The sequence below is a fragment of the Stomoxys calcitrans genome, chromosome 2, assembly GCF_963082655.1.
Source record: "Stomoxys calcitrans chromosome 2, idStoCalc2.1, whole genome shotgun sequence".
Taxonomy (NCBI): domain Eukaryota; kingdom Metazoa; phylum Arthropoda; class Insecta; order Diptera; family Muscidae; genus Stomoxys; species Stomoxys calcitrans.
The window spans coordinates 234,127,165-234,142,841 of NC_081553.1; the positions used below are offsets into that span (position 1 = coordinate 234,127,165).

The 15,677-nt window shown below is 39.6% G+C and overlaps 1 protein-coding gene across 6 annotated transcripts in view; it reads left to right on the plus strand.

Annotated features, from left to right (window-relative positions):
• The window catches only part of LOC106095625 (diacylglycerol kinase eta), a 174,202-nt gene that overhangs the window by 112,440 nt on the left and 46,085 nt on the right, over positions 1 to 15,677 (plus strand). For all 6 annotated transcript variants that reach the window (XM_013262896.2, XM_013262891.2, XM_013262893.2 and 3 more), the window contains one exon: positions 10,770 to 10,850. In XM_013262896.2, coding sequence (XP_013118350.1) covers positions 10,770 to 10,850 — 81 coding nt within the window. The remainder of the gene's footprint in view (positions 1 to 10,769; positions 10,851 to 15,677) is intronic.

A 15,677-nucleotide genomic window follows, 5' to 3' on the forward strand; every position in this document is an offset into this window, starting at 1 on the left:
TACATTTAAAATAAAAAGTGAACGTGAAATGAATTTTGTTTATGGAAAAACACCAATGGAAACTACTTAAAATTATTACTTTTGAATAACAAATGCAATAAATGCTTGTTTGGGTTGAATGTCGTTCATATTCCATGAACATTGGGGTTAAAGGCACTCACGGCTAAGTAAACCAAAATATGTAATTTTTAAATTCCGCACACAAAATTTCGATTCCTTTGCCTTTTGTATTGTCGTCGAAATTAATCAGTTAATATTGTAATGAAAATCAAAAGATATCTCGGAATTTTTTTTTTTACAACTTCACTTCATTCACATGTCTTTCGCATCATACACTCTTCATTTAATTACATTTCAATATAAATGATTGACTTTTCATTTGAAATACATTTTGAGTATTTCTTCTTTGTCAAAGCATGTTTTATTCTTCCCCCCTGGTGCGTATGACGAATATTCTCACCCATGTCAGCACTCATACGCCACCCCGTTCAGTGTATAACTGAAACACTACCTTGATCAAATTTAAAAGTGTCAGCTTCAATTTTATTTTCATAGCAATTCTTTCACACGCATACGCACACTCACTTCTTGACACTTGATTTTGACAGACCATTAAATATCAAACCTAGATGGCCATTACACTTCAATCAATGTCTGAAATTCAATTTCATTGCAGGCAAACAGCTAAACGCCTTCTCTTTTCTTAGTTTTCTTAGTTTCTTTTCAGATTATTAAAAGGAATTCAATATGAGTTCAAAGAATAGGTTTTCTTTAAATTTCAGACATTCAATGCAGAAAAAGAAGATTACAATAAAATGTTTAAGGGGTTGTGCTTCACGGCGCATAGGTCGATCCTCCCCCGCATTTGATCCCATTTATTTACACTTCAATCACACTTATAACAAACATCAAAAAGAAAGGAGCAAACCTCTTTGCAAGTGGTGTGAGTGGATAAGCAGAAGGATAGAGAAGCAATCCCTTTAGAATGGAATAAAATCTCGGTAATCACGAAAAGTATTAAAGAAGACCAACACCCCAAAGGAATTTTGTGGGAATCTTTAAAGAATTTCAGGATACCATTAAAACACAAGAAACAGCAAGAACAAAGGCAAGAACAATGTCGGTCTCGGTAAAGCAAGTGTTGATGGCATACCAGCAAAATGTGGTGCCAACAAAACATAAAGCAGAGGCAAGCGGGCCTTTGGCACAGTGTTGACATAAAGAAGAAATTACATTCTAAGTTGGGCCGGCTAGAATAGTAATAGCCTTTAGCTGGAATGAAATTTTTAAAGATCTCTGAATTAATTCTTTTTATACCCACCACAGAAGGATGTGGGTACATTTATTTTGCCATACCGTTTGCAACACACCGAAATATTTATTTCCTACCCTCTAAAATTTAAATATTCTCGCTAGTCTTAACAAGTAAGAGCGTGCTAAGTTGGCCGGGCGGAATTTGTATACCCTCCAAATCTTTTTAGACAAACAAAGAATAATGAATAAGAACTATTACGCTATTGGAGCTATATCAAGTTATAGACCGATTCGGACTATAAATGAATTCAATGCTGAAAATTGTAGAAGTCATTGTGTAATATTTCAGTTCATTCGGATAAGAATTGCGCCTTGTAGGGGCTCAATAAGCAAAATTGAGAGATCGGTTTATATGGGAGTTGTATCAAGTCGTAGATCGATTCAGACCATCTTAGACATGTATGTTGAACATCATGGGAGAAACCGTTGTACAAAATTTCTGCCTAATCGGATGATAATTGCACTCTCTAGAGTCTCAATAAGTCAAAATCCCAGATCGGTTTATATGGTATGTTTTGTACCGATTTGCGCCAGTACAGTACAGTTGTTGGAAGTCATAACAAACCACCTCAAGCAAAATTTCAGTCACTCCGGATGAGAATTGCGCCCTCTAGCGGCTCAAGAACTCAAGATCCAGGATCGGTTTATATGGCAGCTATACCAGGTTAGGAACCGATTTAGGCCAGTCTTCGCATAGTTGTTAAAAGTCATAACAAAACAATCCGTGCAAAATTTCAGCCTAATAGGATAAGAATTGCGGTCCCTAGAGGCTCAAGAAGTCAAGACTCAAGATCGGTTTATATGACAGCTATACCATTTTGCGAACCGATTTAGGCCATACTTCACATAGTTGTTAAAAGTCATAACAAAACACGTCGTGCAAAATTTCATTACAATCGGATAAGAATTGCGCCCTCTAGAGGCTCAAGAAGTCAAGACCCAAGATCGGTTTATATGGCAGCTATATCAGGTTATGAACCAATTTGAACCATACTTGACACAGTTGTTGGATATCATAACAAAACTCGTCGTGCAAAATTTCATTACAATCGGATAAGAAATGCGCCCTCTAGAGGCGCAAGAAGTCAAGACCCAAGATCGGTATATACGGCATTTATCACATCAACATGGACCGATATGGTTAATTTACAGTCCCAACCGACCTACACTTATAAGAAGTAATGCAAATTTTGCCCATAAATATTCCACTAAGGAACAGGGACAAACTTCTCCTCCTTTTTATAGCCGAGTCCGAACGACGTGCCGCAGTGCGACACCTCTTTGGAGAGAAGTTTTACATGGCATAGTACCTCACAAATGCTGCCAACATTAAGAGGGGAAACCACTGCTAAAATTTTTTCTGATGGTCTCGCCAGGATTCGAACCCATGCGTTCAGCGTCATAGGCGGACATGCTAACCTCTGCGCTACGATGGCCTTCACTAATAAAAAGTATTGGTGCAAAATTTCAAGCGGCTAGCTTTACACCTTCGAAAGTTAGCGTGCTTTCGACAGACAGGCGGACGGACGTGACATATAATGTCAGACGAATATTTAGAGAAGTTACAAACAGAATGACGAAATAAGTACACCCCCATGCTATGGTGGAGGGTATAAAATCAAGTAAAAGCGTGCTAAGTTCGGCGGGTCCGAATCTTGGGTACTCACCACCGCTAACCCTTTTAGCTGATTTTGCATTTGAATTATTTTTTCTAAAGAATTTATATCGGGATTTCAGCACATAGAGGGCCTATATCACCATACTGATCGATTCAGATAAAACTTAGAACTGATATTGTAAGTCATAAGATATGTTTTTGGGCCAAATTTTAGGTAAATCAAATAAAAATTTAGGCCTCTATGGGCTGAAGAAATCAAATCCGAAGATCGTTTTATATGGCAGCCATATCTGTTTATAGACCGATTCTGATCATACTTGGCATGGGTATTGGAAGTCATAACACAAGTCTTTGCTCCGATTTTCAACCAAATCGGATGAAGATTGATGCTTCTAGGGGGAAAAAAGTCAAGTCGCTGGAAAGATTTATATGGGGCGATATCCAAATCTGAACCGATATGGCCCATTTGCAATCTCCAACGACGATAAAAGATTTCTGTTCAGCGGCTAGCCTTACGCGTTCAGCCGCTATCGTGATTTTCGGAGACGGACTGACGGACGAACGGTGTTTGATTGACTTCAGCGTAGGCAGTAGGTAGGTCCCTAATTGTGTAGCGAATGGCCGATTTTCACCTCCCGCTCGGGTTTTCTCCACCCCTCCTGTCTTTTCCTTTTATTCCCAAGAATAAGGAAAAATTAAAATCTTTCCTTCTTCTTTTTTATTTGGGTAGAAGCTTCAATGCCATGCCTACTTTGGCAAAATCTATTGCAAAACACTGTTCGTCAGGGCCAACATTTAATGTTGATGGGTGTTGCTCTAATTTGACTTCTTTCCCCGTTAGCAACTGTCTTTAATGACTCATAAATGCTGGCAAAAGCAGCAGCAACCACACACAGCAACAGCACAGCCACAACGCCAGACAAGGTGAAAGGATGCCCAACAAAAGTTTGACTGAGAAAACGACGCATTCCATTTTGGTTAACGGTGAAAATAAATTATAGTTAATTATATTATAATGCCAACCAACAACTAACCAACGGCTGTGTGAGTTACAGCAGCAATGGCCATTGTGAACATGTTTGAAGTTTGCCCCAAAGTGAGACCTACACCTCGCGTATACACAACAGACAAATACCAAACAGGCAGACAGCCAGGCCTTTTATTAATTACCCCATAAAATGCTGCCTTTTGTGATGTTATTGTGATTAAAACAGCAGGTGTATATCAAGCAAGATTTATGTTTATTCTCAAATAAGAATGGGCCATTTTCATTTGGTAATATTTTGAAATTGGCATTTTGTGCGGTGAAAAATTGCCTAGTTATTTGTTATAATACCTGGGGCTTTGGCAAAGCATAACTAATTTCCAAAGTTGTTAAGAAATGGTAATGAAATTTAATGAACAATCGATGCCATGGCAGTTTATTAAGGAGAAGATGCATGAAGTCGTTGGAAAATGGTTAGCAGAGGCCTTTCTACGCTTGTTGGACATAGACATTTAAAAAATCGAAGTTCTGTGCAATACCAACACCACACCACAGCAGTACTGAGAGCGACACCACATGATGTGCTGATTTTAATGCTACACTTAGTAACTATGGAAATTCTTGTGTCCATTGTGTCATGTCGTTAAGTAAGCTTTTTCTTTTATCAGGCAAGACCTATAGACACTTTGAAATTTTATTTCAATTCGCCATATACCAGGCGATGTAGTTGTCATATCGTATGAGTCCCCATTTGTTAAAAAGTAGTGGATATAGTCTAAAGAGCTAGGACTGGGCATAAGGAAAAGACCGAGGTAAGCAACTTTAAAGGCCTGCTAAGAATCCCCCCAATTCACATTTGCACATTTTCTCTTTAACACTTCAGCTCTAATTGTTCAAAATTTCAAAGAGATATCTCTACCCATTTTCAATCGCAAGTATTTTTACTACTTTTTTCGATTCTACAACACTGTAGGGCGTTGATTACCGCTTACAAATAAGTATTAAAAAAATATTTCCAAACAACCGCAAGATTTATGAAAATATTTTTCGCCTACAACTCATTTTGACACGTCAAAAAAAAAAATTCAAAATATTCAAGCTATTGATCGATTCAAGTCGTCGAAAGTCGTGAGAGAAGCCGTTGTACAAAATTTCTGCCAAATCGGATGACAATTGCGCCCTCTAAAGGCTTAAGAAAGCAATATCCCAGATCGGTTTATATGGCAGCTATATCAGGTTATGTACCGACTTTCGCCATACTTAGCACATTTGTTGGAAGTCATAACAAAACACCTGATGGAAAATTTCAGCCAAATTGGATGAGAATTTCGCGCTCTATTGGCTCAAGACGTCAAGATCCAAGATCGGTTTATATGACATCAATACCAGATTATGAACCGATTTGAATCATACTTAGCACAATTGTTGGAAGTATTGGGTTGCCCAAAAAGTAATTGCGGAGTTTTCATATAGTCGGCGTTGACAAATTTTTTCACAGCTTGTGACTCTGTAATTGCATTCTTTCTTCTGTGAGTGATCAGCTGTTACTTTTAGCTTGCCTTAGAAAAAAAGTGTAAAAAAAGTATATTTGATTACAGTTCATTCTAAGTTTTATTAAAAATGCATTTACTTTCTTTTAAAAAAACCGCAATTACTTTTTGGGCAACCCAATTAATCGACCGATTTTCACTCTTAGAGCCACTGCAAGCGCTTTTCACCAATCTTCCCAAAATTTTGTACAATGCTTTCCTTGGCGACTTTCGCAATATCCATAGGGTTTGGTCGAAATCGGCTCAGATTTAGATATAGCTCCCAAATATATGTTCGAAATTTAGCAGGAAGGATTTTTTTATGAATCTCGACTTTACTGGTGAATTTCATAGAAATCGGTTCAGATTTAGATATAGCTCTCATATATATATTTCGCCCGATTTTCAATCCTAGAGACACTGCAAGCGCATTTATTCACCAATGCTTTCCTTGGCGACTTCCACAGTATCCATAAAGTTTGGTCGAAATCGGTTCAGATTTAGATATAGCTCCCATATATATGTTCATCCAATTTTGAGAAATGTTGCAATAAAGTGGTCATTTGTCAAACGATTTTCTCGAAATCTAGCAGCAAGGATTTTCTTATGACTCATAATATTACCAGTCCAGATTAAGGTATAGCTGCCTCATATGTATGTCGCCCGATTTTCACTTCAAGAGCCACTGCAAACGATTTTTTTGACTTCTTGCCAAAATTTTGCACAACTCTTTGCTTGACAACTACCACAACATTTAGGAAGTTTGTTCGTACTCGGTTCAGATTTAGATATAGCTCCCATATATATGTTCGTCAGATTTTGGATAATTTCCAATTATGTTGTCATTTGTCAACCGTAGTTATCACAATTTGAACATATTTGTACAAAATTTGATACGGATTGTTAAATAATCCATCTGAAAACATCCGCCGAGGTCCATCAAAATTGGTTCAGAATTAGATATAGTTCCCACTATGTACATATAAGGTAAGTGTGGGGTATTATTCAGTCGGCACCGCCAGACTTTTGCCTTTCCTGGCAGGTTTCTTTTTCAATTTGGGGCGTATTTGTTTGGAGCCCACTGTCATGACGTCTATAAAAACTCTTTTCCAAACTCCATGTTGTAACTCGTATCAGACCAACAAATTTATGCAATGAAAAAATCCCATTGACACTAATGATTTGCGAAACAAATCACTTTTACTATTTGCCAAAACACTTTTCACAACAAATTGAATTAGGCGAACACTCTAGCCAAGAATGACAGCGTTGTGCCTTGTCAAAAGGCAAACATTAGTAGAACAATGCTCTCAAGTGCTACCTCTCCCCCTTGGTGAAAGACAATGAACTTGATTGAATTATTTTCATGGATAGCGGGCGGCAAAGGACATCCACACACACACACACACACACACACATAGAAGACATCACGAAGAATAGCCTGACATTTTGTATTGGCGGCGGAAATTTTCTTAAATTCCATTAGAAATTAATGAAATTTAATTCCCATCAATTGAGGAGTTTCTTCTCTGCAAATGCTTGGGAAATTTCCAGCAGCCATTCACACACACACACACCAAGAAATACGTCATTATGGGACTTGGGACTTTCAATTTAAATGAATTGTGTATATGTTTTGTTAACGAATTTGCCAAAACTTGTCAATGTTAAACGAAAACTCTCAGCGGGAATTGAATTCAAAATGTGAATTTTTAATATTTGATGAAGGGATTTCAGGGCATTATTCCAAGGAGTTATGAGATTTATAAAAACAAATGGCAAAGACATTATCAAACAAAAGTCTCAAAAGTGGGCTTTGGTTTTCATTCCAATTTGTATTAACTACTTGGCAAGATTTGTCATGGTATTAATCAACTTTTAAAATGCATTTTTTGGGAACATATGAAAACCCAAACCCAAATTCTTAAAATTCTTGTTATCCCCGTTTTTCATTAATTTAAAAGAAGCTTTAATCGTAACTAAAATTTTCCTCTAAGCAGCAGCCATTGAGACTGTGAGCTAATACCATGGCTCCCCTTTGTTTTTTGTCATCCATTATGGATGTTTCAAATTTAAGGGCACGTGCCAGGAAGTTCCGTCCTACTAAAATGCTACCTTGCAAAAGAGGAAATTGAAAAACAATTTCTCTGGGCTTCTACTGCTACGCCATCTCATGCATCACAAAACAATTGGCCAATTGGATGATAAGCGACGACGGAGATTTTCAATAAAAAAGTTCATGATTTGCATTAACAACACAAAGTAATGGACGTATAACAAAGCAGACTTTTTTAAGTCCTCTAGATTTTTCATTTTAAATATTGAAATTTACCAAACCCCACGTATGAGACAAAAGCATTATTACACCCACCACCGTAGGACAGTTAACGATAGATATAGATCTGTCCGTCTGTCCTGACCAAAATATGGATTAGTTTGGTCCATATTTAGGTATAGCTGCCATATAAGCCGATCTCCCGATAAAGGGTCTGAAGCTCATAAAAGCTTTATTTATTCCCCGATTTTGCTGAAATTCGCAGCAGTGGGTTATTTTAAGCCTCCTGACATCTGAACTAAAAATGGATTAGATCGGTCCATATTTAGATATAGCTGCCATATAGACCGATCTCCCGATAAAGGGTCTGAAGGCCATAAAAGCTTTATTTATTACCCGATTTCGCTGAAATTTGCAACAGTGGGTTATTTTAAGCCCCCCAACATCCGACCTTAATATGGTACAGATAGGACTATATTTAGATACAACTGTCATATAGATCGATCTGCCGATAAAGGATCTGAAGCCCATAAAAGCTTTATTTATTACTCGATTTCGCTGAAATTTGCAACAGTGGGCAGATCTCAGTCCCTAGGTTCTCAATGTAGTCCCCAGGCCCACTCTGTCCTCTAGTGTTGATCCATCCGTGTAACATGATCTTCCTGATGACAATACTAGGGTTCCGTCAATTCAATACTGTGCAGCTTGCAGCAGAGCCTCGCACTCGACCTCAAGGTTTATCGCAGATATCCGATCGGAAACCTCTTCTAATCCTTCCAGGTTTCCTATCGTCGCCTCGATTATACCTCGATGGTATGAGCTGCTCCATTCTCAATCCATTCTCCCATCGCATTAAGTCTCATAGCCGCAGTGGCTGCCTCACACTTAATCTGTATGCCAATGGGTCGGATAGTCTCCATTGCCCTAGTGGGCGTGGTCCTCATCGCTCCGCCTATGCCAAGACAACATGTTCTCTGAATCTGTTGTATGGCCATAGCAGTCCACCAAACTACTGAGGCGTAAGTAAGCATTGGTTTAATCACCCTCCTGTAGAGCCAGTGGATGCCCAACATCGGTGAGCCTTCTCAGTACGCTCCTGATGTGACACTTCCAATTCAGTTTCCTGTCCAAGTTCACACCTAAGTATTTGACCTTGTCAGATATCGAAATCGATTTGTTGATGAAACGTGGTGCGTAAAATTGACTCACCTTCGCCTTCCTCGTGAACAGGCATATTTCAGTCTTCTCTGAGTTAACATTGAGACCTCTGGATATAGCCCAGTCATATGCCCTATGCAAAACCCTTTCGGCCCTTCTGCATAGATGGTTCGGTTCCTTACCCATTAGACGGGTTCAAATCCCTCCTTTGTCAACATCCAAATTGCAAAGTTTGCCCATGGTCCATTAGGGAACAGTGACAAACTTCTCACATATCAATGAGTGCAGCCCGATTCAAGTTTAGGCTCAATGCTAAGGGGACTCCTTTTTATAGCCGAGTCCGAACAGCGTGCCGCAGTGCGACACCTCTTTGGAGAAAAGTCTTACGTGGTTAGGTTAGGTAAGAGTCCTTTACAGAATCACTTTGACAATTTAAGTCCATTGTGATACCACAATAGCGATAGACGAAGGCTTCTGGCGGCCGACCCCTGCACTGGTAATCCAAGCACGCTACCAACTCGAGTACCGGGCATAAGGAGCGGAAAACCACCGCTGAAAATTTTTTCTAATGGTCTCGCCAGGATTCGAACCCAGGAACTCAGTGTCATAGGCGGACATGCTAACCTCTGCGCAACGGTGGCCTCCTGTCGGTCGGCATCCGTATTGGATCATTTATGGTCGTCACTCGTACGAGTGGCCATAAAATGCCCACATGTGGCGTGCCTTGTGCCATTTTCTCCCTTATATTTATGTCATGGGACACACAATTAATCCACCTGGTTAATTAGCATATGGCATATGGTTTATCCAGTCTCTAAGGACCGTGTACACCCGGTACTGGTCTAAGGATTGGATCAATGCATACCGCCAGTGTCTAAGTTTTGGCATCGGAGGATCCTTCTATTTTATGCACAACCTCTTGCGGGGTCTGTCTCCACCGACCTTCCCTTGACATAGGCATGCTGTTTGTATTTGAGCAGTTCGCTGGATGTCCTACTATTAATCATGGTGTGCACAATACGGTTTCATGGTTTTGAGTAGACAGGAAGTAAGGCTTATAGGTTTGTAGGCCTTTGGTGTCGCATAACTTGCCTTGCCGGGCTTGGATGTAAATACCACCCTTGCCTCCTGCCAGGATTTCGAAGGATATATGCAAGTCCCAGGCACTCTGTTAAAATATTGGCCAGTTGGGGCACCAGATAGTCAGACTTTGGCGCTCAGCCTGGCCAATATTTTCACAGCGTGCCTGGGATTTGCAATATACTCCGAAATTCTGGCAGGAGGCAAGGTTTTGGTGTTACCCTTCCAATTTTTTAGGTCCTTCGAAATCCTCTACTACTTCACACAGTTTGTAAGTTTTTTTATCCCATTCCGATTGATAAATCAAGCAGTGCAAGGAGGGAATTTTTATCGCGGTTGCTTGCTAGAGCTATAACCAAAAACTCATGTTGCCCTACTCATGCCTGGAGATGATTTTCTTGTAGTATTGATACAGATACCTGCTATCTGTATCATAGATCTGAGATCTGAGATTATTAATAAGTTTTATTAAATTGTAAGTTTGCTTTATGGAGATGTAAACAAGTAAAAAACACTCACTCAATACAATTTTCGCACAACCAAAACACTTTCAGGGGGTGGGACAATAAAGAGGACATCTAAGTTATAAAACAATTAGTGCTGCTTTCACAAAGACAACCTGAGTTGCTCGTCCTGCTAATAACAATTTGCACTGCGTGTCATTAAATTACAAGTTAGGAACACGCCTTACACATTTACAAATAACACTCACACATACACATAAGCCACCTAACACTTAAGTTGAAGTGACTCGAAACGAACTTTGAGTACAAAGTGACCTTTTTCTCACATTTCTCTCTTCTTTTGCAGAGTGATGTCTTCGATGAAATCGACCTGTCCGATTTGTGTACGGCCGAGTGCAGCATTAAAAACGTAAATCACAGTTTTCAGGTAAGTTTATTAACAACAACAGCAATAACAGAAAGAAGAAAACATAGTAAAAGTTTTTGTTTTTTTTTTTTTGCAAAACTTTGTTCATTGAGTCAATAGAAATGCCAAAGCAAACAGGTTTAAATGACTGTATATGTATGTCGATAGAACTTTTTGATGTCATTTCTTGGCTAGGGGAATGTTTTCTGTCTCAGAGAGCTATGCTAATACAAAATGGATTTATGACGCTTTAAGACATAGGAAAGTTAAATGTGAAAAAGTAGTTTTATAATGGTTACACTCGGAGGGCACTGCGCTTCAGAGGTTACTTAGTATGTCTATGATGATGGATCTCTGGGTTCGAATGCTGGCCAGAAGACCATTGGACAATTTTTCAGCGACGACATTTGCTATAGCCTTTTGGACTTTTCTCAAATAGTAGGTTCCTTATCATTAAGCTTAAAACTGAATCTAACATCACTCATAGATATGTGGAAATTTAATGACATGCTTCAGTTTTCATACCCTCCACCATAGGATAGTGGTATACTAATGTCGTCATTCTGTTTGTAACACCTCGAAATATGCGTCTAAGACCCCATAAAGATTATATATTTTTGATCGTCGTGACATTTTAAGTCGAACTAGCCATGTCTGTCCGTCCGTCCATCTGTCCGTCCGTCTGTCTATCTGTCTGTATGTCTGTCCGGCCATCCGTCTGTCGAAAGCACGCTAACTTTTGAAGGAGTAAAGCTAGCCGCTTGAAATTTTGCACAAATACTTTTTATTAGTGTAGGTCAGTCGGGATGGGCCAAATCGGTCCATATTTTGATATAGCTGCCATATAAACCGATCTTCGGTCTTGACTTCTTGAGCCTCTAGAGGGCGCAATTCTCGTCCGAATGGACTAAAATTTTGCACGTGATGTTTTGATATCACTTCCAACAACTATGCTAAGTGTGGTTCAAATCGGTTCAAGACTTTTAATAAAACTTAGAATAAACTTTAATCAAATATACTTTTTTTACACTTTTTTTCTAAAGCAAGCTAAAAGTAACAGCTGATAACTGACAGAAGAAAGAATGAAATTACAAAGTCACAAGCTGTGAAAAAATTTGTCAACGCCGACTATATGAAAAATCCGCAATTACTTTTTGGGCAACCCAATATATGCCATATAAAACGATTTGGGGTCTTGACTTCTTGAGCTTTTAGAAGGTGCAATTCTTATCCGTAATTTTGCTCGTGGTGTTTTGGTATTACTTCCAACATTTGTGAGAAGTATGGTCCAAATCGGTCCAAAACCTGGTATAGGTGCCAAATAAACCGATCTTGGATCTTAATTTATTAAGCCGCTAGAGGGCGCAATTCCCATCCGATTTGGCTAAAATTTTGCATGAGATGTTTTGATATGACTTCCAAAAGCTGTGATAATCGGTACAAATCCTAATATAGCTTCCATATAAACCGATCGGAAATCTTGACTTCTTGAGCCTCTAGAGAAAGCAATTCTCATCAAATTTGGCACAAATTTAGTGCAACGGCTGTTCCCATGGCCTACAACATAGGTGTGCAATATGGTATAAATCGATCTAAAGCTTGATACAGCTCCCATATAAATCGATCTGCCGATATTCTTCTTGGGAGGCCACCGTAGCGCAGAGGTTAGCATGTCCGCCTTTGACGCTGAACGCCTGGGTTCGAATCCTGGCGAGACCATCACAACAAAATTTTCAGCAGTGGTTTTCCCCTCCTAATGCTGGCAACATTCTCTCTAAAGAGGTGTCGCACTGCGGCACGCCGATCGAACTCGGCTATTAGTAGGAGGCCCCTTATCATTGAGCTTAAACTTAAATCGGACTGCACTCATTGATATGTGGGAAGTTTGTCCCTGTTCCTTAGTGGAATGTGGAATGAATTCTTCTTGAGCCCGGAATCGGACTATAATTTGATATAGCTCCTCATCCTCCTCGGTCTTTATTCATTATTTTTTGTTTGCCTAAAAAGAGATACTGCGCACAGAACGCGACAGATGCGATCCATGGTGGAGGGTATATAAGATTCGGCCCGACCGAACTTAGTACGCTCTTACTTGCTTCAACTACAGTCACAAAGTTACATTTTGTTTCCTTCCTCTTTTTCCCATCAAAAAAGAAGAGAGTGCTCCCTATTATTATCACTTAAGCACTAACTCTCTGACAAACACAATAGCAGTTCAATTTCCGCTTACCGAGCAATTTTGTTTTAGCTCTGGGTTTTTATTGAATTTTAGCAATTCGAAAAATTCCATTTTGTTAGACAGTTTAGTACGAGTTTTTCCCCCTACCAGCGTTCTTTGTAAAATCATCCAGCCAAAATGTTGATGTTGTCCAATTTTATTATAACGCTTTAGTTTATGCCAACCCAAAGACATTACATAAAATCAGCCATAATTGGCTGTTCGCTGTGTAGTTGCTGATGTTTGTGCTTAAGCAAGCGGAGCAAAAATAATGTCCTCGCTTTATGACATGACAAGAAATTGGTGCTGCGTAAATGTGTTTCATCTTAATCACGTTATCCTTGTAAACCAAAGCACTTACGGGTTAACCTTTAAAGTCGAGGCAAGCGAACCATTTAGACCATCTTGGCAAGCAACCAAATCCTTTCGTCCAACTGAACAAAGCAAGCCGTCGAAGGGAATGCAAAAGACAAATAAGGATAAGATTTAGTATTATTAGGATACATCATATCAGCAACAGTTATCGTGGTACCTTACCCCCACACACACACACACACTCAAAAAACTCACATAAAATGCCTTATTTATATAGGTGTGGCTGCTTGAACAAACGATGTAATTTTTATATTTTGTACTCCTTTTGTTATGAACATAATTTACAATGTTATTTTATGGCCAAAACCGAAACGTGCCATTGGTGCGTATCTGCGTGATGTTTCAAAATGCTGTAATGTGCGGTGTCAATGGATGTTTTGAGAACAGGTGTTTAAGTGCTGGGAGCTATAAAGGATAACAAAACTTCATATGATTACCAATAATTTTATCTGAGCACTGCAAGCAAACTTCAGCTGAGCCGACACGTAGACACCAACTGATTGAGTTTTTTTGAGAGGTTAGCTCAGTTTATAAGTAGATTATGAAGACTGAAGGTAGCATATCGGCAAGTGATCGTCACTTTTAGGGAAGTTAAGTCGCCATTGCGTTTGTTACATCTCGAGCTATTGGTCTAAGATTTCATTAAGTGTATATATTCTTGTTCGTCATTTTAAGTGGATCTCACCATGTCCGTCCGTCTATGAAAAACATGAATACTTCTCATTACTGTAATTAAGTTGGAATTGTAAATGAGCCAAATTTCTCCCACATAAAACGATCGCAACTTTATACTCTTGGTACTCTAGAGCGTGCAATTCTGGTTCAATTCGGCTGAAATTGTGCACTACGAATTTTCTTATGACTTCCAACATGTGTGCCTAGTATAATCCAAATAGCTGCATAATCTACTGCTTCCATATAAACCGGTTTCCCCATTAAAATTCGCAAGCCTCTAGGGGGCTCAATTCTTATTCACTTTCGCTAAAATTATGCACAACAACTTTCCTTATGACCTCCAAGATCTGTGCCAATCATTTTACTCTGATTTGCCTCTCATATAAATCGATGTCCTAATTATACTTCTGACGAGGACGCAATTCTCATCCCATTTGGCTGAGATTTTGCACAACTACTTCTCTTATAAACTCCAAGTTCTATGTCAAGTATGTTTGGATAGTTCCAAACTAAACGACCAGGTAAGCTTTGGGTGTACTCTAAAGATCTAGAACTGGCCATATCGAAAAATTTACCCGACCACTGCAGGTGTATCAAGCAGAGATCCTTGCAATTAAGGAAGTGGTGGAATGGCTAAGATATAATGTCATTACGACAATTGGCATTAATATCTTCTCAGACAGCCAGGCAGCCATTAAATCCCTGGAGAACGCATTTCTGAACACAAAAACCCCCTTGAATGTCGTAGATCTCTCAACGAGATGGCTGAACAGGTCAACGTCTCATCATCTTCCCCGCATGCCAAACACATGCTATCACTTGCCACACTAATTTTAAAAAAGTGAGCTCGTAGTCCTATATGTCCCGTTATGACACCAATAGCTATACTGACCTCCTTCTTACTTCCTTTTTAAGTAATAGCCTCGTCTTCTTACGATCTGGATCTCCCTATAGGATTTTCGCCGTCCTACCGACCGTTTCGGTGTACCACAATGTTGCAGGCGCATTCGTCGCCCACTCCTTTAACTCGGACTGCTACGATCTGAGGTGTGGGGGTAACAAAGTTTATTGACGCCTTTGGTCTTCACCGCCAAATCGTCTGCCCTTTCATGCCCCCTGACTCTGTTATGGCCTGGCAACCAAACGATGCGGGTTTTGCCATCCTTAGAGAAGGCGTTAATCTCCTTCTTACACTGCAAGACTGTTCGTGACCTTATCGTCCTGGTTGTTATGGTCCTTATGGCAATTTTACTGTCGGTAACGATGTTCACACTCGACGTCCTCTCGTTAGCACCACACGACTTCACGCATTCCGTGATCGCCTGGATGCAGGATCATATTATGGTTAGGTAGTCTATTATAGATCTCAGTCCCTGGGTTCTCAATGTAGACCCCCAGGCCTACTTTGTCTTCTAGCTTTGATCCATCCGTGTAACATGATCTTCCAGATGGCAATACAAGGGTTCCGTCAATCCAAAACTGTGCCGATGGCAGCAGTGCCTCGCATTCGACTTCAAGGTTCATCTCAGATATCCGATGGGAAACCTCTTCCCTTCATTCCAGATAGCCTCGATTATACC